This window comes from Triticum urartu, chromosome 2 (assembly GCF_003073215.2).
Source record: "Triticum urartu cultivar G1812 chromosome 2, Tu2.1, whole genome shotgun sequence".
Lineage (NCBI taxonomy): Eukaryota > Viridiplantae > Streptophyta > Magnoliopsida > Poales > Poaceae > Triticum > Triticum urartu.
In genome coordinates this window covers 143,774,815-143,794,290 of record NC_053023.1, presented here as the reverse complement: position 1 = coordinate 143,794,290, position 19,476 = coordinate 143,774,815, and the positions used below count along the sequence as shown (strand labels likewise).

Genomic DNA, 19,476 nt, shown 5'->3' with positions numbered 1-19,476 from the left:
CGAGAAGAGGAGGCAAAGCGCGAGCGAGTAACTAGAGGGCATCCTGCGGCAAGCATTACTCCAACACCGTGTTCACTTCCCGGACTCCGCCGAGAAGAGACCATCACGGTAACTCACACAGTTGATTCATTTTAATTAAGTTAAGGTTCAAGTTATCTACAACCAGACATTAACAAATTCCCATCTGCCCATAACCGTGGGCACGGCTTTGAAAAGTTCAAATCCCTGCAGGGGAGTCCCAACTTAGCCCATGACAAGCTCTCACGGTCAACGAAGGAATAGACCTCCTCCCGAGACGTTCCGATCAGACTCGGTATCTCGGTTCTTCAAGACACTTCGACAAGTTAAAACAAATCCAGCAACACCGCCCGAATGTGCCGACAAATCCCGATAGGAGATGCACATATCTCGTTCTCAGGGCACACTCAGATGAACACTACGTACAACTAAAACCAACCCTCGAGTTGCCCCGAGGTGGCGCTGCAAGTGGCTCTATTTGGACCAACACTCAGAGGAGCACTGGCCCGGGGGGTTTAAATAAGATGACCCTCGGGCTCCGGAAACCCAAGGAAAAAAGAGGCTAGGTGGCAAATGGTAAAACCAAGGTTGGGCATTGCTGGAAAAACTTTAATCAAGGCGAACTATCAAGGGGTTCCCATTATAACCCAACCGCGCAAGGAACGCAAAATCCGGGAACATAACACCGATATGACGGAAACTAGGGCGACAAGAGTGGAACAAAACACTAGGCGAGAGGCCGAGCCTTCCACCCTTTACGAAGTATATAGATGCATTAAGATAACATGGCAATATAATGATATCCCAACAAGTAAATAGTGTTCCAACAAGGAACGGTCTCCAATCTTCACCTGCAACTAACAACGCTATAAGAGGGGCTGAGCAAAGCGGTAACATAGCCAATCAACGGTTTGCTAGGACATGGTGGGTTAGAGGTTTGACATGGCAATTTGGGAGGCATGAAAAGCAAGTGGTAGGCATCGTAGCATAGGCATAGCAAAAGAGCGAGCATCTAGCATAGCAAAGATAGTAGTGATTTCGAGGGTATGATCATCTTGCCTGCAAAGTTGTCAGAGTTGACTGGATCCTCGAAAGCAAACTCAACGGGCTCCTCGTTAGCGAACTCGTCTCCCGGCTCTACCCAAACAAGACAAACAAGCAAACGGAGCACAATCAACCACGTGCAAACTCAAACAACATGATGCAAAGATGGTATGCTATGCGGGATGCAATATGTGATGCATATGCAAGATTTGACAAGGAATGAATGAACCTGGCATCTACTTGGAAATCCAAGTGTGCCACTGGAAATATGAGATGAAATCGCTTGAAAACGATATAAAGAACGCCGGAATCGGAGTTACGGTTTGGAAATGGCAAGCAATTCAAATATGACCACGTTCTGCGATTTACAGCAAGTAGCCATCTAAATGCAACAATATGAACATGCTACAGCATCCAAACATGGCAACAAAATACATGGCAGGGGTCCTCTCATGAGGCTTAACAAAAGACTGGCACTGAGCTACGGCCAATTCATCCATTAACAGGTTCAAACAAGCATGGCAAAAATGCATTTGGTAACCAGATTTCAGACTTAGTGAAATTAACACTTGTCTGGAATTTCAGATCAGATAGCACTCTTTGGAGCAAGAAAACAGTATGCTACAGGACCTGAACATGGCAAAGCAAATCATGGCAGGGAGCTACTCAAAGAGCTTAACAAAAGTCCCTTAGTGGCCTTGAGCCAAAAGGGATCAGAAAATACATTTGCAAGCATGTGAACATGGCAAAAACATAATCAGTTCTCAGACTTAGTGAAAACTGGAGTATGCTGAAACAGATATCGAGTAGGCATGTTTACGAGCTCGATGCACTCACTACAGAGCAAGGCATGACAATCTAAGCATACACCCATCAAGAATACACAAAAATACAAGCTAGACATGGCAAGAACAATAGCATGGCATGCACGGATCAACTACAACATCCTCGGCAAAATTGCTAACAAGTAGACAATCTGCCCAGATTCACGAAATGACAAAAGTAGAGCTCGATTGACTCAAGCTAGGGTGCTCCATAATTGCAAACAAAGACATGGATGGATAGAGCACTACAAGATTAACAAAACATCCTTACTTATCATCCTCAAAAAAGGCACGGATCACTAGGAAACAACATGAACATATGGCATAATGAGATAAACAGTTCAAGGACTTAGTGGAAATGCTAAGTCCCTGAAATCAGCATTAACGAATGCACCACTTTGCAAGCTTGTGCTAGTCACCACACACATCACAAAAATACATGGGTTGCACCTCTGGATAGATGGCAAAACATATAACAAAACACATGTAGAGCTCATGGGCATATCAAGCACACAATAATCATGGAAAAAATGGCAAATATCTAATTAGAGCAGCAGATCTGACAATTATCCCAAATAGCATTTTTCCAACAGCATTTCGGGCATCAAGATGAACTCAAATGAAAATGATGCAATGAGATGAAATGATGTGCTCTTTGAGATGAACATTTTGATATGCTATATGTCCAAAAAGGATCTACGGATGAGGAGATACAACATGATGAATATAGCCAAAATAACTAGGGACTTAGGGAAAAAGAGAGAGGTCAACCCCTAGGGTTTACTTTAGCGGTTCAGATCTGGATCACGGCGCGGAAGCCGAGGTTCACCGGCGCTGGGGTTAGAGCTCGGGGAGTCCGCCGGGGAGGGAGAGACGGCGAGATGCGGTGGCCGGGGCGGCGCTGCTCGCCGGAACCGGATCGGCGTGCAGCGGACGGGGCGACGACGAGGGTCGCCGGACGCGGCGCCGGTGGGACTGGAGGCGGCGGCGCTCACCGGAGATGGCGGCACGGTGGCTCCCGGTGTCCGGAGCCGACGAAGGAGGCGGCGGGTGCTCAGGTGCGCGGATCGGGCGGCGGCTCGGGGCACCGGGCCGCGGGAGCCTCGCCTGGGCTTCCCGGGCCGGCGCGGCGGCGCGCAGAGGCAAAGTGGGTGCGGCGTCCCAGCGAATGGGGAGGCGACACATGGCGGCGGACACGGCGGGCGGACACGTCCGTCGGCGGCGGACGAAGTGGATCTAGGGTTTGGGAGAGGGGATCCGCGAATTTTGAGGAGGGGGTCTATATATAGGCATAGAGGGAGTTAGGAGAGTCCAAATGAGGTGCGGTTTTCGGTCACGCGATCGTGATCGAACGCTCTAGATGATGGAGAGGATTTTGGGCCAACTTGGAGGGGTGTTAGGCTCACACACGAGGCCTTTTCGGTCCCTCGGTTAACCGTTGGAGTATCAAACGAAGTCCAAATGATACGAAACTTGACAGGCGGTCTACCGGTAGTAAACCAAGGCCGCTTGGCAAGTCTTGGTCCAATCCGGAAATGTTTAATCCCCACACATGAAAGAAAGGTAGAAATGACCACCGGAGGAGAAAGAAGCGCCGGAACGCAAAATGGACAACGGGGAAAATGCTCGAATGCATGAGATGAACACGTATGCAAATGCAATGCACATGATGACATGATATGAGATGAATGACAATGACAACAACACACGGAGACAAAAAACCCGAACCCGAGAAAATAAAATAACTTAACGCCGGAAACGACAAGAGTTGGATTACATATTGGGAAAATCATATCCGGGGTGTTACACTTTTGCTCTTCGGGCTCCGCCGTTGCAGCGATGTGCACCTCGTCGTCGTTGTGGAGCTCCAGAGGTTGTGTACAAGGGCTCATCTGTGTCGGTCATTCCGCCTAGATGGCAAAGTATACATATTCAACATGTACACCTTGTCTCCTTTGTTAGCCACATTTTAGATTAAGCAAAGCCGTCCTCGACGTTGCTTAATTTGAAATGTGTCTAACAAAAGAGATAAGGTGTACATATTGTATATGTATATGTCATCCATTTTTACTTCCCTTGATTTTTGCACATATGACACATGTATACATGAGTAACTTTCATAGATCATAAAATATAAAGCCAAAATATTATCATAAGTAGAAGGCATGAAAATATTGCAACTCAGTTTGCACATATAAGTGAAGCTATTATTCATATCAAAAGATTGACAATATTCATCATTAAACCATCCCAACATTGGTGAATAAATCTTACTTGCATCAAATTTATATATGACAACATGCTTAAATAAGCAAACATGCAATAAGTCATTGGGCACAGAATCGTCACCAAGATTAGAGGTCATATCAAAATGATTAAACATTGGTTCTTTTGCATCAACAGTTAATTCAATGGGTGCACTCAAAATTGTTGGTATTTCAGTTGTTTGATCATATGGCAAAGTCGAATTATCAACATAGTCCTCTAAAATAGGTGGTACGATCAAAGTAGTGGGTAGCTCATCTGATGGTGCATTCAAATTGACAAGGCATTCATCATTCTCATGTAGAGATGGAAGATCAATACCTTTGTCATTACCTCTTATGATCAACTCAGATGATGTAGCGACTCTCGGGGGCGATGTGTCACATGGTGGAAGTGATGTAATCCTCACAACAACGAATGTGGTTGTCATAGTATGCCTAGTAGTTGAAGGAACAATCATATCAACTCTTGGAATGTGCACCGTGCGCTTGTTCTCCTCGTGGGCAACACATCGTTTTATTTCCTGTTCAGCTTTGCAAGCAAGACGAAACAAATGGTCCATAGGATAACACTCTTCATGAATTAATATCTCTTGAATATCACGGCTTAATCCTCCCCAAAATCTATTCATAAAATCATCTTCACTTTCTTCTAAAGAGGAATGCAACAAGGTAGTTTGTAAATCATCATAATATTTTGTTACAGTGTCACTACCTTGTTTTAAATGTTGCAACTTCTTAATCATGTCGCGAGTATAATAAGCGGGAACGAAAGTATGTCGCATGGCAAGTTTCAAATCATCCCAAGTAGTAGGTATATAATCAGGGTGTAACCGACAATATTCACTCCACCAAACCAAAGCATAACCAATGAAAGAACCAACCGCAACCTTAACCTTTTTGTGTTCATCAAAATTATGGGAAGCAAATAAATTTTTATGTTGAACTCCGATTCAATATATAAAGCAGGTCTAAAACGGCCATTGAATGGTGGTATAGATACATTAACCTGGTCATGTGCATTTGGATGTTTGTGCACCTCTTGTGACGGTTGTGGTATTTGCAAAGGTGGTGGCACGTCTCCCACGATCGACAAAGCCCATGAATTGACTCTTGATCCTGTCATGATTAGTAGAAACAAGAAACAGAATCCAAAAAAAATGTTTCTATGAACTACTTGAAAGTGGTGGTAAAACGCTTATAGCAAATCTCAACATCTTACAAGTTCTTACCATGCAGCAGGTGGTGATAGGCAATCAGCGGTGTCAAATAACTCTGAATATTGAGTAAAGCGATTGCCAGGGGAACGTACGTATACACGGTGTAGAAATATGTGGAGCTGGGTTGGCTATATATGGTAGCAAAAGATTAGCAATAATCAATTCAAAGATGCAATGTTGAATAAACGTTCAACAACGGTACTGTGCTAGTCCTAGGCTAGACCGGACTAGAGACGCGAGCCTAGAACACTAATGAGGTCATGGCGTAGCACAACTAGCATCAATAAAGGATATGAAGTAGCTCTGGACAGCAAGATATAAGTGAAGATCACAATAGCCGTAAAGATAATGATGTGAAACAACAGCCAAGCAGGATATATCAACAACTTTCTCTCCAACTTTCCTTTGGAAAAGTTTATGCCAATTTTTTGATATTTTTTTTCAAGAATGGTATTGACTCAAGCTTTCAAACGCAAAAGGAATCACTCAATTCTGAGTTAATATGAAGAGTCAAAAAATTCTAAAACTGGCTTGAAAAACTGGAATAAGCTGTGTTCATGAACTTCGGAGGGCAAAACGACCTATTTAGAAGCCGATTTTAAGGCGCCAAATATTGAACTACCTTTTGCAACTATTTAGATGCGGCTCTTTGCTAGCTTTTATTTGAGTACTCGTAGAGTCAAAACGGACTTCGTATGAGAAAGTTATGCCTATTTTACTGAACAGTGCACAAAACCAATTCCAATCCGAATTCAACTACGAGATTGAGTCTAGATAGATTCGAATTTTGTTTTCTCTCTTTTTTCTCACACTTTTTTCTTTTCCTTTATCTCTTTTTTTCTCTGACTTTTTTTAATTTTTTTCTCTTTTTTTTCTCTCTCCCTCTTTCCAAAACAAACTAGATAAGATGCAGATTGGATCTAGCGAAGATGTGAACGACCTCAACTATGATTGTGACAATAAACAATGGGTAGCATGTGGTGGAAATTGATGGATGAGTGGTGGACAGCGGAAGGGATAACGATGCAGCGGCGGCGTGACTAATGTGAACAGAACTCGAAACTCTAAACGAACTAGACACTAAGATCAGCAACTCGACACGACGATGCAACCGATAATTCAACTATGCAAGCAATGAAAAGAAAATTGCAAAAGCTCAGACTAGCTTGGACAAAGGATGAATAGATCTAATTTTTTGTGGATTTTTCTTGGACAATAGGTAAGAAAATAAATCTAATCTAGGAAAAACTAGAAATTCTCACCGAGTAACCTGAAAACTGGTACCACTTGATAGAGGCGAGGGTCCCGATCTTTCGATGAGATAATAACTATCGATTTGGTTGAGATGAATTTCATGATCTGACTATAAACGTGCACGACGTTGCGCCTTAGCAATCGCTAAACCAATCTCCTGAGGTTACTGACGATGCCGGAAGCACGGTCAGCCTGACCACGAAGGTCTATTCCTGCAAGCAATCGAAGAACGAGCAAGAATATGATAAAGAAATCTGAATATTGCGAATATATATGAAGTATTGATAATGGTGGGGATCCGTAAGCGGTCTTGGTCTGGTCGTTGGACATAAACGAAGTACACGAAGTTGCAATGGCTAACTTTTAACTAAACAAGTCCTAAGGAAAAAGCTACTAGATGGATCTACTTATATAGGAGCAAGGGGTGGCGGCCAAGGAGGTGGAAGGACGTCCCAAGGCAGCCTAAAACTAACCCTAGGTCGTACAAGGCTCATGGGCCCAAGTGGAGGTGGTGCAACACCTTTGGACTTGTTGTTTGACTCGGATTCTGCTGCAGCATCAGATTGTTTCGTCGATATCTCAATGCTCCGGGCGAATTTGAAGGTGATTCCAATTGGGTTGGAAAGAGCATGAAATCTACTTTCCAACAAAAAAAGAATCATCCAATTCGGAGTCCGTATGAAAAAGTTGTTGACGTTTTGAGTCAGGTATGTCTGTGCAGTCCGAATCTGAATCCAAAACGTGAGAGACTTGGACTCTATCTTCTTTTGGCCCAAAAGTGACGTGAGAGGACTTTTTGAACATAACATAAACTTCTCCTTTCCCTTATCTTCATATGTGGATTGTAGAAATGTCCCATATACCTGCAATAAGACAAAACACAAAAGTGTGTGAAGTATTTTTATTCTGGATAACATAAATAGATTATTGAATAGTTTGCACTAGAAATCACCTGACAAATATGCATGTATGCAATATTTTTGGTCATATCCAAGGTAGTCATGTCCCCATCACTTTTGCTCTTCGGGCTCCGCCGTTGCAGCGATGTGCACCTCGTCGTCGTTGTGGAGCTTCAGAGGTTGTGTACAAGGGCTCATCTGTGTCGGTCATTCCGCCTAGATGGCAAAGTAACGACGGTGGCGGTTGGAAGATGAAGTTTGAAGCAGCTTTACTTGGATCTACTGGGTGTCTTCTTTGTGCAGGTGTGATGCTGATATTCATGTTCGTGCTTGTGTTGTTATGTTCCTTCGTCATTGGTGGCGGCCACCACCGACGGGCGACCCTCATGGCTTCGACTGGCGTAGTCCCCGGCTGCAGGTGCGAATCAAACGACGTGTCATCCTCTTCTCCATGGGGGTGTCTCCCTGAAGCACAGGGCCTTTCGCACTTCGTAAGCAGAGTTGTGCTCTTTCTACATGTTTCCAGAATTTATGAGTAAAGTTTCTTCCCGCAAAAAGTCCACGTCCCATCCCAAAACAACAAGATCATATGGGGCCAAATTTAAAGTCTTAGGGCATGGCCAATGGGTTGCCCCAGTCTGATGCCCCAGAGGCCAGGTAGGCTCGAACACCACTGTGGCCACTCAAACGGGTGCTGCGCGGGTGTGAGAGACTCCTCCGCAGGAGGCTGTCTCTCCATGGAGGAAAGCAAAAAAGGGAAGAGAGATAGGATGAGGGGAAGAGATGGGAAATCGTAAAGAATGGGAAAAATAGAAACGGCTCACGTCACAAGGGCACATGCGCGTTGGATAGATATGAAGCTCTATGGTGGTCTCAGTTCCATATGCTGATGTGCAGTGATGTGGATCTCCTGGGGCAGCACCATGGTGATGCTTCCATTATAAATGCCCTTAGAGCATCTCCACTCGCGCCCCCAACATGCCCCCCAGGACCCTTTTTTTAGCGCCGGCACCGAAAAATTGGCCCAGCCGCTCCCCCAGGGACTTGTTTATCGCCGGTTTGGGCCGAAATAAGAGTCGGTGAACCCAAGCCAAACCCAATCCCCTGGGGGTCGCCCGGGTCGTCGGCCGAAGCGAAAAGGCGTGTGGGTCCGCTATGTCGGGAGAGACGACCCTTTTTCCTGCTGATCCCCCGCTTCCCCCCTTTCCCTCCATTCTCCCCTTCTACCATACTTCTCCCGCCATTCTCCTCCATCTCCCCTCCATCCGACCGCCATGTCGCCGAAGAAGTATATGGCCCCTCGCGCCGCTGTTGGTGCCGATGCCACCCAGCTGAAGCAGAGGAAGCCGAGGGTGCCGCCGGCAAAACCACCGGGCATGTCGAACGCCGACTGGAAAGTGGAGGTTCAACGCTGGGAGGCTGTCACCACTGACCGGCGGAACAGGCTCAATGCCAAGAGGGCCCGGGCCGCGGCCGCATCGGCTGCGGCGGAGCAGGCAGAGGCGTCTCGCGCGGGGATGATGAATCCACCCGGCAGCCACGGCCCGCAAGCCTAGAGCCAGCAGAGCGTCGGGTCGCCAGCCGGCTTCTCGCCATTGACACAACCCTAGGGGTGCGCGCCCTCGCCTGGCTATGCCGATGGTGACGCGCACGGCGGGTTCAACCCCAACATTACCTTTCCGCATGGCCATCCCGCCCAGCGCGCGCCCTCACCCGCGTTCGCCGGCGTCCAGTACCCCCGTACACCTACTTCCTGCCGGCTTACGCCGCCTCCCCGACGCCACCGCTGCGCCCTGGCGCCCTGCTCTTCTCGCAAGCCTCGTCGTCACATTTCGGCCCCCCTGACGGGACGAAAGCCGACATGGACGACATCATCACGAGCGGCTTGGCCGCCGCCGCCTCCCCCGGGTTCCATGCGCAAGACGATACAATGGACCTCGCCGGCGACATGGATGACGAGATCGACTACGACGAGGAGGAAGAGAAGGAGTCGACGCCTGCTCCGGCGAGGAAAGGGAAAAAGAAGAAGCGGGTGGCCAGGACCGGCGAGCCGCGCATCAAGTGGGCGTCCAAAGAAGACGAGTGCCTCGCCGAAGCATGGAAGACCGTCTGCCTCGACTCGATCACCGGCACGAACCAGAGCGCCGACACGTACTGGGAGTGTATCAAGTCGGAGTTCGATGAGCGCAAGTTGGTCGACCCCTACTTCGCCGGCATCCACATGAAGGGCGGCTCGAAGACCATGGCGAACCATTGGGCGCTCATCCAAACGGCCTGCAACAAATGGCATGGGATCGTCGAGGAGGTCGTGGCTCGCCCGAACAGCGGCGCCAACGTCGAGGGTCAGGTATGCACCGTCACCGGTTGTCGCTCCTTTTCGCCGTTTGCGTCGCCGACACTTGTTCTTCAGCGCAGATGGTTCAGATGTCCGCCATGTACCGCCAGGACAGCAGCACCGACCAAGAGTTCAAGTACCTCCATGTGTTCTCCTGGAACAAGAAGTGCGAGAAGTGGGTAGATGTCCGACGCACCCTCGCCAAGGCCAAAGAGACGTACAAGCCGGACGCGCCGACGCCGGGCGCGGCTGATTGGGGCCCAGACGACAACAAACGAGCCAAGGCGGCGAAGGACGCCGCGCCGGCTACCGCGCGACTGCACACGTCCATCGAGCAGTGCATCACCGACGCCAAGAACCACGCAGCCCAGAGGGAAGAGAAATCCGAGGTGCGGTGGTCGATGTTGATGACGAACAACACTGTCAAGCTCGACCTACTCCGGACCAACGTCGCCGCGAAGAAGAGGAACACCGACCTGGCATTCCTGATGGGGGCGGACATGTCGACGATGGACAAGCAGGTCAAGGCGTGGTACTTGGTGGAGCGCGGCCTCATCTTGAACCAGATGTCGCCGACGACAGCGCCAACTCCCACGCCGCCCCCTACGCCGCCGCCAAGCCCGAGCGATGACGCCTCCACGACGCCCGACACAGAAGCCGGGCCGTCACCGACCAGCCCGCGCACGTCGACTCCCGCCAGTCCAACGCCGGAGGAGGACGCCGCCGCTTGATGCATTGCCTACACGTCCTTTCTTTTTTAACGCCGAACTTTCGAGTTATTGATCGCTGAACTATGTGGTAGCCGCTGATCGCTGGACTTGTGGCGTTTTTTTGGATAGTGGAAAATGTCAAGTTTGAATTTATAACGTTTTTGGGCCGACACCTGGGGACGTGGCTGGGAACTACTTCGTCCCCAAGGCCCAAAATGCGCCAGACAAAGGGCCAAAGTAGCGCCGGACCGTGCGTTCAGAGGCCGAACGAGTGGAGATGCTCTTATCGCCCTTGATTGATGGTCTATGTTCACGGGGCCACGCAGGTTTCATGTCAAAAATTGTTATCAACCGTATTCCTATATCCCTTTTTGTGACGCAAAAAATAATATAAACCCTTTGTCACGCAAAATCCATTGCCAGGTCCTCTTGCCATTATCGCGCCCCCAGCCACGTCGCTGCAATCTGCGCCGCGCGCTCGCCTCGCCTCTGCCGGGCTGCGTTCGTCACAACCACCACGCCAGCGCAGGGCCCCTCCCCCATCCAAACCATCTCCACACTCCTCTCGCCAGCTCCCCGCCGCCGTCTCCACACTCTCCCCGTTCTGCCCGCGGCGGCGGGAGCAGATGGCGACGGCGAGCGGCCTCTCCGCCCCTCTGCAGCTCCTCTCCTTGCGGCGGGTAGGAACCCTATCCTGTCATCATGTTCCAGTTAATCCTGCGCATGCTTTGTTTATGTGCCCGCCATCTGTTCGCGCTAATGCCTGCGAGGCGCTTACCTGAGCTTGTTGATGCCCAGGCACCCGCCAAGAACCTCTCGCCGCGGAGAGCGGCCGCGGGAGCTCTGTCAGGTACCGTACCGCCGTCCTAGCACTCGCATTTAGGGTTGGAAAGGCAGGGCCCTTTGTGTGGTGCGAAATAGACGGCTCCCCTGTTCTCGTGGACATAGCAATGCGTTGAATTGCCTGGAATATAACTGTTCAGGATTGGATGGGAAATCACCATGCCGAGGTCGTGGTATTGTGAATTTGTGAATTGTACTGCCAATTGCATGGCGGGAATACAAGGCCGTGTCCTTGTATGTAGCATTACAAGTGGTTAGTTATATCAAATAATCTTCCTTCGGTAGAAAGGCTTGTGGCTTGGACTCTGGCGGTTGAGAGGGTTGACCCCGACGCCGGCGACCGTAGAGGCAACAGTGACAAGGTGGCACACCGAAGATCGGTAATGAGCTCCCTGCCAGGCTTAGAGGATGGCCTGATTTTGGTGAGCAGTGCCCTGACTTGACACCGCCAGTAGCAATGTAGCCAGAACAGGTGTGGGAGAGAAGGAGGCAGTGCAGCCACCCTGCAGAGCAGGAGGAGGTGAGGAGGTGGCGCCAGAGGGAGAAGTCTCTGCACAAGGAAGAATAAGGAGTCGCGTGATTCGGGCACAGATCCATACTGTAGCACGTCCGTAATTAGACTGTTATACAAATGAGATAGTTGAGAAATTGCTCAGCTCATCACATATACTCTCTCAGTTCCAAAATATTTGAAGTTCTAGGTTTGTCCTAATTCAACCATCTTTATGTTTGACCAAGTCTATTGTAAAATATACCAACAATTACAACATCAAAATAGTTCCATTAGATTCATGATAAAATATATTTTCATACTATGTATGTTTTATGTTGTAGATATTAATATCTTTTTATATATACATGGTCAAACTGATAGAAGTTTGACTTAAGACAAACCTAGAACGTCAAATATTTCGGAATGGATGGAGTATATATCTAACTTCCCAATTTTCATTCTTATTTGGCGGCATCATTTCATTGTTTGGATGTTGCATTCTCATGTTTTGCCAGGTTCACTTATTGTTAAGAGATTTTCTTTATGCACCGGGAGAAGTCACCACCAATTTTTACCATTGAAACAAAGGGGAAGGTTGCAAGCAGCAGTGCTACCTGTTACTCCACCACTGCTTGATGACGAGGAAAAAAGGAAGCAAATGTCTGAAGATTATGGTTTCAAACAAATTGGAGAACAGCTACCAGATAACATTACTCTTAAAGATGTCATGGATACTCTGCCTAAAGAGGTACCAACTAGACAAATGCCAATACCAGCTATGCTCCTGATGTTTCCTGTACTCAAACTCTTCTTATGTAAAACTTCGCTCCTGCTAGGTTTTCGAAATTGATGATGTAAAGGCTTGGGCATCTGTTCTTATATCAGTTACTTCGTATGCTTTCGGTCTTTTCCTTATTTCAAAAGCTCCATGGTATCTTCTTCCCATTGCTTGGGCATGGGCTGGTACAGCAGTGACCGGGGTAAGCTCTCTTTCCCTCCCAACTTGCCTGTGGTGTGCTTGCACATGTGTTGCACACCTGCTTGCTTTTGTCCTTGTGGCATGTCCACGATTTAATTGATGTCTTTGTGAAGTTTTTTGTCATAGGTCATGATTGTGCACATAAATCATTTTCAAGGAATAAGCTAGTGGAGGATATCGTTGGAACTCTAGCCTTCCTGCCATTAATTTACCCTTATGAACCTTGGAGATTTAAGCATGACAGACATCATGCCAAGACAAATATGTATGTACATACCTCCCTGTATAATCATCTCCAATATGGTCCAGATGATGTTGTTGTCATTCAAGTTAATGAGTCGATAGTATCAGCCTGTTACTTTACTTTTGATGTTTTCAGTTCATGCGTTGCACTGTAACAAGAAGACTCATATACTTCAAAGAAAGCCATATCGTGATTTGAAAGCCCTTTTCATTTTGAACCACGTTCTGCTTTGGTCATTCAAATTCTTACCTTGGTATAACTCCAGGTTAGTAGAAGATACTGCATGGCAACCTGTTTGGCAAAAGGAAATTGAATCGTCTTCTTTCTTAAGGAAGGCAATTATAGTTGGTTATGGTCCTATCAGGCCATGGATGTCTATTGCTCACTGGTATATCCTACCCAACATCTCTCTAGTCACATGTTTTGATGGCCATCTCTTATGTTCAATTACTTTTCATGAATTCCTCCAGGCAATAACATTTATGTTCACAATGTAACTTGTCAGGTTGATGTGGCACTTTGATCTGAAAAAATTCAGACCAAATGAACTCCCTAGGGTGAAGATAAGTTTGGCGTGTGTCTTTGCATTCATGGCAATTGGATGGCCCCTAATCATTCTTCAATCCGGAATAGCTGGCTGGTTCAAGTTTTGGTTCATGCCATGGATGGTTTATCACTTTTGGGTACATTGCTGTTTTTTGTTACTATCATTTACTCCCTCCATTCCAAATTATTTGAAATTCTAGCTTTATCCTAAGTCAAACTTCTTTAGATTTACCAAAAGTATAGAACACAAATGCCAATATAGAGAAGTTGTATAGGAGCAGGAATGCTCGCATGTAGCAGATATTATAGCAAAATAAAATTCTGTAAATTTTGTCAAATATAGAGAAGTTTGACTTAGGACAATGCTAGAACTTCAAATAATTTGGAACGGAGGGAATACTGCAGATGTACAGTATCCAAATTCATGGTTATCCTGTTCAGCTGTGGAAGTATATTATACTAACTGGAATTTAAAATTCATGGTAATTGAATAATGAACACTTGAGCCCACCAGATTACCTAGAAGACTGCCAATTGTGCAAGCTTCCACCTAGAATTTGCCGAATTTCTAGATGTAAATGGAACTATCCCATCGGAGCCATAGGATTTTCCTTTATTTAATAATACCAATTCTCTGCACCCAGTGATCTTAGTACGAACTAGGAAGGTACAGACTAGTAGTCTTCATAAAGACAAGTTTATTTTGATCTTCCAATGCTGCGAACAGCAGCTACACTATAAAGTATAAATAATACTTATTTTGGAACGGAGGGAGTACTAGCCAAGGAAACTTTTCGGCATTCGACCATGGGGTGCGGTTGAATCGAACAATTCGGGCATATAGCACCCACTCCTTTATGTCAACCAAGCACAGGACAAGGCAGAGCCTGCGATGCTGCGGAGGCCGCAGCGCAGGCGAGCAGCATACTGAGGTTCAGCCGGCGATGCTGCAGCTAGTCGTGGCGGAGAAGGGCAGGTGAGAAGTGACGAACCCTGATCCGACTTAGGATTAGGGTTGGGGGTGACACACCGGCGCTAGCGAAGAACCTGGCCCTCCGAATTTATAGGGATAGCCGGGCGGCGGCGGACCAGCAGAGGAGGTGGCTGGGGAAGGGCAGGGTGACGAGGCGGCGCGGCAGCGAAGCCGGCTGCGGTGGCAGAAGATGGCGGTTAGGCCGGTCGTCAGGGAGGCGGCTGTTCCAATATCAACAGCGGCGATGGTTTTGACCACAAAACGACAGTGTACAGCACCTATCGGAATCGACTGCAGCAAAGTTCGCCTGTGATCAACAATGAATTAACTCCCAGCAATACTTGCAGTGACTAAATTGGCTAGAAGCCTCGAAGACACTGACAGAACAAGGAATGCATACATAAAAAGATAATGATATTGGTCCAAGTTACGAAATATCGACTTCATTGTTTATGAGTTTGCGTACTGTAAGTTGAACTTAACTTTGTGTTCTTTAAACTATTTGCTTCAGATGAGCACCTTTACGATGGTACATCACACTGCTCCTCATATACCTTTCAAATCATCAAAAGAGTGGAATGCTGCACAGGCGCAATTAAACGGCACAGTTCACTGTAGCTATCCTCGATGGTACACATTATTTATCTTTGCTTTCAGTTTTGTTTACATGCATATTAGGACTCTTGTTATGATCATATATGTTAAACAAACTTTCAGGAAGTGTTCTCCATATTGATTCTCATTGCATATGGAATTAGTATGACAAGATTGTAAGACTTTGCATTCAAATAAAACGACGCATATTGTGCATTTGTTTCTTTGCCTTTCAGTTGAAAATTAAGAAACTACACCAGCATGTTGTTTTATGTTTCTGGATTGCAAATCATTTTTCATTTTGGGTAAAGTGCCATGAGAGGATATGATGGGGCCTTCCAAGTACACTTTTGATTGTAAATTAAGTAGGCTTAATTGAACTGTGGAGTTCTGGTCCTAGTTCTGTACGAATAGAATGGTACTCAACTTCACTTCGCTGAAGTGCATCTAATATTAGTGCATTACTAATGGATCTTGGAATGTTTTGTGAATATTCTGTGATAAAGGATGTATGCGAAACTGTGAGTACTGAGTGTAAGTTCCAACTTTTTTTTTGAACTTTAGGTGAACATGAGTAAATCAAATCATCTTCCTTTTCCCGTCTAGCCAAATTGTCTTGGAGACATAAACATGAGTAAATCAAATCATCTTCCTTTTCCCGTCTAGCCAACTTGTCTTGGAAACATGTTGATTCTGAAATTGAGTTTTATCTGGCTAACATATTTGTACATTTACAGGATAGAGATCCTTTGCCATGACATAAACGTACATGTCCCGCACCATATTTCTCCGAGAATTCCAAGTTATAACCTTCGTGCTGCCCACAACTCCATTAAACAGAACTGGGGCAAGGTGCTTTGATACTTCTCCTTCTAGTTTTGTGCATTTTCTCTGGGCCTTGACATCATAGCTTCATTTGTGCTCCCCGCATGTCTTGTGTCTGCAGTATATCAACGAGGCCAGCTGGAATTGGCGGCTGATGAAGACAATACTGACTACGTGCCATGTGTATGACAAAGAGAGATACTACGTTTCTTTTGACGAGCTCGTACCTGAGGAATCTCAACCAATAAGATTCCTTAAGAAGTTCATGCCAGATTATGCTTGATGCAATTGCTACCATTGACTAGTCAGAGAGTATTTAGACATAAAGAACAATCACAACCATTATTACACTACAAAAGGTCCATCGCAGACGGCTCAGGCATGGCTTTTACTGTAAGTCGGCAGGGATAGTCCTTATTGCAGATGGCTTTTATTGAAAGCCGCCTGGAGTGTTACCCTTTCTTTGAACTAAAACCACGACGAGTAATTTGGTACAGAGGGAGTAGAAACATCATATAACAGTATATTATAGTGTCATATATTAAACATGCAAGAGGAAACAGCATATGTATTTCACATTCATTCTCATTCAAACATCTGCAAAGTGACACGAACAATATTTAGATTGCATCAGTAAAATGGCAACGATATCACAAGTTCAAGAAATGAAATTCTAGGCCATTATCTGCCCATCTCCATATCGCCGCAGCAAAGATGAATAAGCTTTATGTATTCCTCTCGTCTTCTCTGTTGCGCCACGCCAGATGTACTATTTCCATCTGATGGCTTCATCATTCACTCGATGATTCCATCGATCCATGGATGGTTAGTCAATCTACATGAAAAGTTTTCACCATCACCTTGTAGAAATAGTGTGGCTAGGCTCTGTCGACTGACATCAGCCTTGTAAATCGGCCATTGTTAGTTCCGTTCGTATCTGTGTGTTGCTTTTTCTCGTCTCGCTGCTGACACCACAGGTGTCGTTTTCCTTCTTGGAGGCGCGTCATGGCCTCCTCCCGCGCCTCCCTCTTCGAGTTTAGGGGAAACCTTAGGTCCGGTTCTTTGGATCAGATGACGACGGCATCACGGGGTCATTTTCCCTTCATGAAGGTGTTGTATTGGTCGCTCGCGGTATCCCCAGGGGTTTGGCGATGGTGGGCTTCGTGTTGGTTCGCTTGCCCCTCTAAATTGGGGCTTTTGTGGTTTTAGCTGTATAGTATCCTTGGTTTGGACTATACCTGGCCAAACCTCGAGCCGGGCCTAGCCAAGTCCGAAGCAAAAAAACTAGGCCTAGGCCCGGCCCGGCCATTGGGCCTGTTTTTTGGGCCAGAGCCCTGCCCGAATGCGTAAAAGCTCGCCGGGCCTCAGGCCGGGCCCCTTCAGAAAAGCGCAAAACCGATAGGCCCGGGCCCAGCCCAGCCGGGGAGCAGCGTTGGGCCGGGCCGGGTCGGGCTTTTTCGGGCTGGGCCGGGCTTCCCATGGCCAGGACTAGTTTGGACCGAGCATCCCTGGTCCTTCTGCTCTAGGTACCATGTTCATGTCTACTTGCATTTTGTGTCGTGTTGTATCTCCTCTTTGCACTCATTTTATTCTCTTCTATTTCTACTCTTATAAAAAACAGAATTGATGATGATGGTGTGTCTGCCATCCTGTAATATAAACCGTCCGATTTATATCTGACGAATAGGAAGAAAACTATGGCAATTTTGCAAAAAGATACCCACAACCCTCTTCACATTTGTAAATAAGGCATTTTCTCGTTCATCCTTTTCTTCCACAAGATAAGCTACTCATACAATGCATCTTGATGTTCCGTGCAACGCATGAGCCTCTTGCTAGTCAATGAAAGATAAGCAAGCTTTTTCTTTCCCTGCAAAAAAAAAGACTTTGTCTCGTCCATATACAAGACAACGTAAAGAAGTTTCAATGAACTGTTTTGCATAACACATGGACATTTTTGGGGGTAAATAATATGTTTTCCCTAAACATGAGTATATGTTAAAAATATGAGATGAACATTTTTTTTCGTATGTAGTTGGTCCATTCCAAAATGTTTGAAGCTTTAGGTCGTCCTAAGTCAAACTTTTGACCAAGTCTATTTAAAAATATGCCAACATTTATAACATCAAATTAGGGCCAGTATATTCATCATAAAATATATTTTCATGCTATATATACTCCCTCTGTAAAGAAATATAAGAGTGTTTAGATCACTAAAGTAGTGATCTAAACGCTCTTATATTTCTTTAGGAGGGAGTAGTTTACATTGTAGTAGATGTTAGTATATCTTTTTTTTATACATGGTCATAGTTAACGGTGTTTTCACCCAAAAACAAAAACTTAACGATGTTTGACTTAGGACAAACCCAAAAACTTCAAATATTTAAAAACGGAAGGAGTGTATTTTAGATGACTTTATTTAAACAATGTATTTTAAATCCGGCTCTAGAACGGGAACCGATTTTTTTGGGAGCGAGGAGCTTTGATTTTGTCTCTTTTTTTAGACAAATTGATTTTTGTCTTTGTTTCTTTAGGGGTGATTTTTGTCTTTGTGAAACGAGTGTATTTTCAGGAGCGAGGAGGAAGAGCTTTTGGGCCGGCCCATATAGAAGAGCTACGATTGATTTTTTTTTTGCGGGTGATTTGACTATGTCCTCGCTTTAATAGAAGGGTTACCCCTCAAAAAAAAATAGAAGGGCTCGCGTAGCAGCCCCCGGCTTGTTGGAGAATTTTCCGTGTATTCGCGTCAAATTTGGCCGCGCCGGCGCCGCCCCCGGCGGCGGAAGTTTCGTTCCGGTACCGGGCGCGCAAGGACGCCATGATCGGTGGACTGCCTGCCCTCTCCCTTCGTCTCGCTTCCTCACTCCGATCACTCGATCAGCACACCAGGTTCAGAATAGATCGTTCGTTCCCTATGAACTCAACGCCGTTTCTGCAGCAGCGCACTAGCGCCCATCAGAAAATCTACAGTCCATCCCATCCTTGCTTTCAGAGGCCGTAAATGGTCGCAACGTGCTACGCGTATTCTACTCCTGCGGAGCAACGTTCACGAGGCAGTAAACGTACACACAAAAATACACAACGGGAATCATCACTTTGGCGTCGCCATCTCCCGTCCCATGGCCTCTTTTTCGTGCCCATCACCGGCAAGCACTTTACTTCCTTTGTTCTCCTCGTTGTCATAGCTTTGGTAGTGGTGGTATTCCTCTGCCTTTTCGTACACCAGAATTCCCATCGTACCTACCTATCGGTCCCTTGCCCAGCAACCCCCCAACTTCAACCTCAGCGACCCGATCATGCAGAGGCTGCGGGTAGCTCCACCTCCACGATTTATGACTAGTCGGGTTGATCTGCAAAGACGGCTTAGTAAATTGTTTCAAAGCTGAACTTTATTTCTACATTTTCGGAAAC

At 46.3% G+C, this 19,476-nt stretch overlaps 1 protein-coding gene across 1 annotated transcript; it reads left to right on the top strand.

Moving 5' to 3' along the window:
* The first annotated feature begins 10,974 nt into the window (after positions 1-10,974).
* On the top strand, positions 10,975-16,647 carry LOC125536441 (omega-6 fatty acid desaturase, chloroplastic). The gene is made up of 10 exons (XM_048699672.1): positions 10,975-11,248; positions 11,367-11,418; positions 12,420-12,652; positions 12,741-12,884; positions 12,997-13,148; positions 13,393-13,515; positions 13,633-13,810; positions 15,158-15,276; positions 15,978-16,092; positions 16,187-16,647. Exons 1-10 carry the CDS (start codon positions 11,195-11,197, stop codon positions 16,346-16,348), a joined length of 1,332 nt encoding a protein of 443 aa, XP_048555629.1. The 5' UTR covers positions 10,975-11,194; the 3' UTR covers positions 16,349-16,647.
* The last annotated feature ends 2,829 nt before the right edge of the window (positions 16,648-19,476 follow it).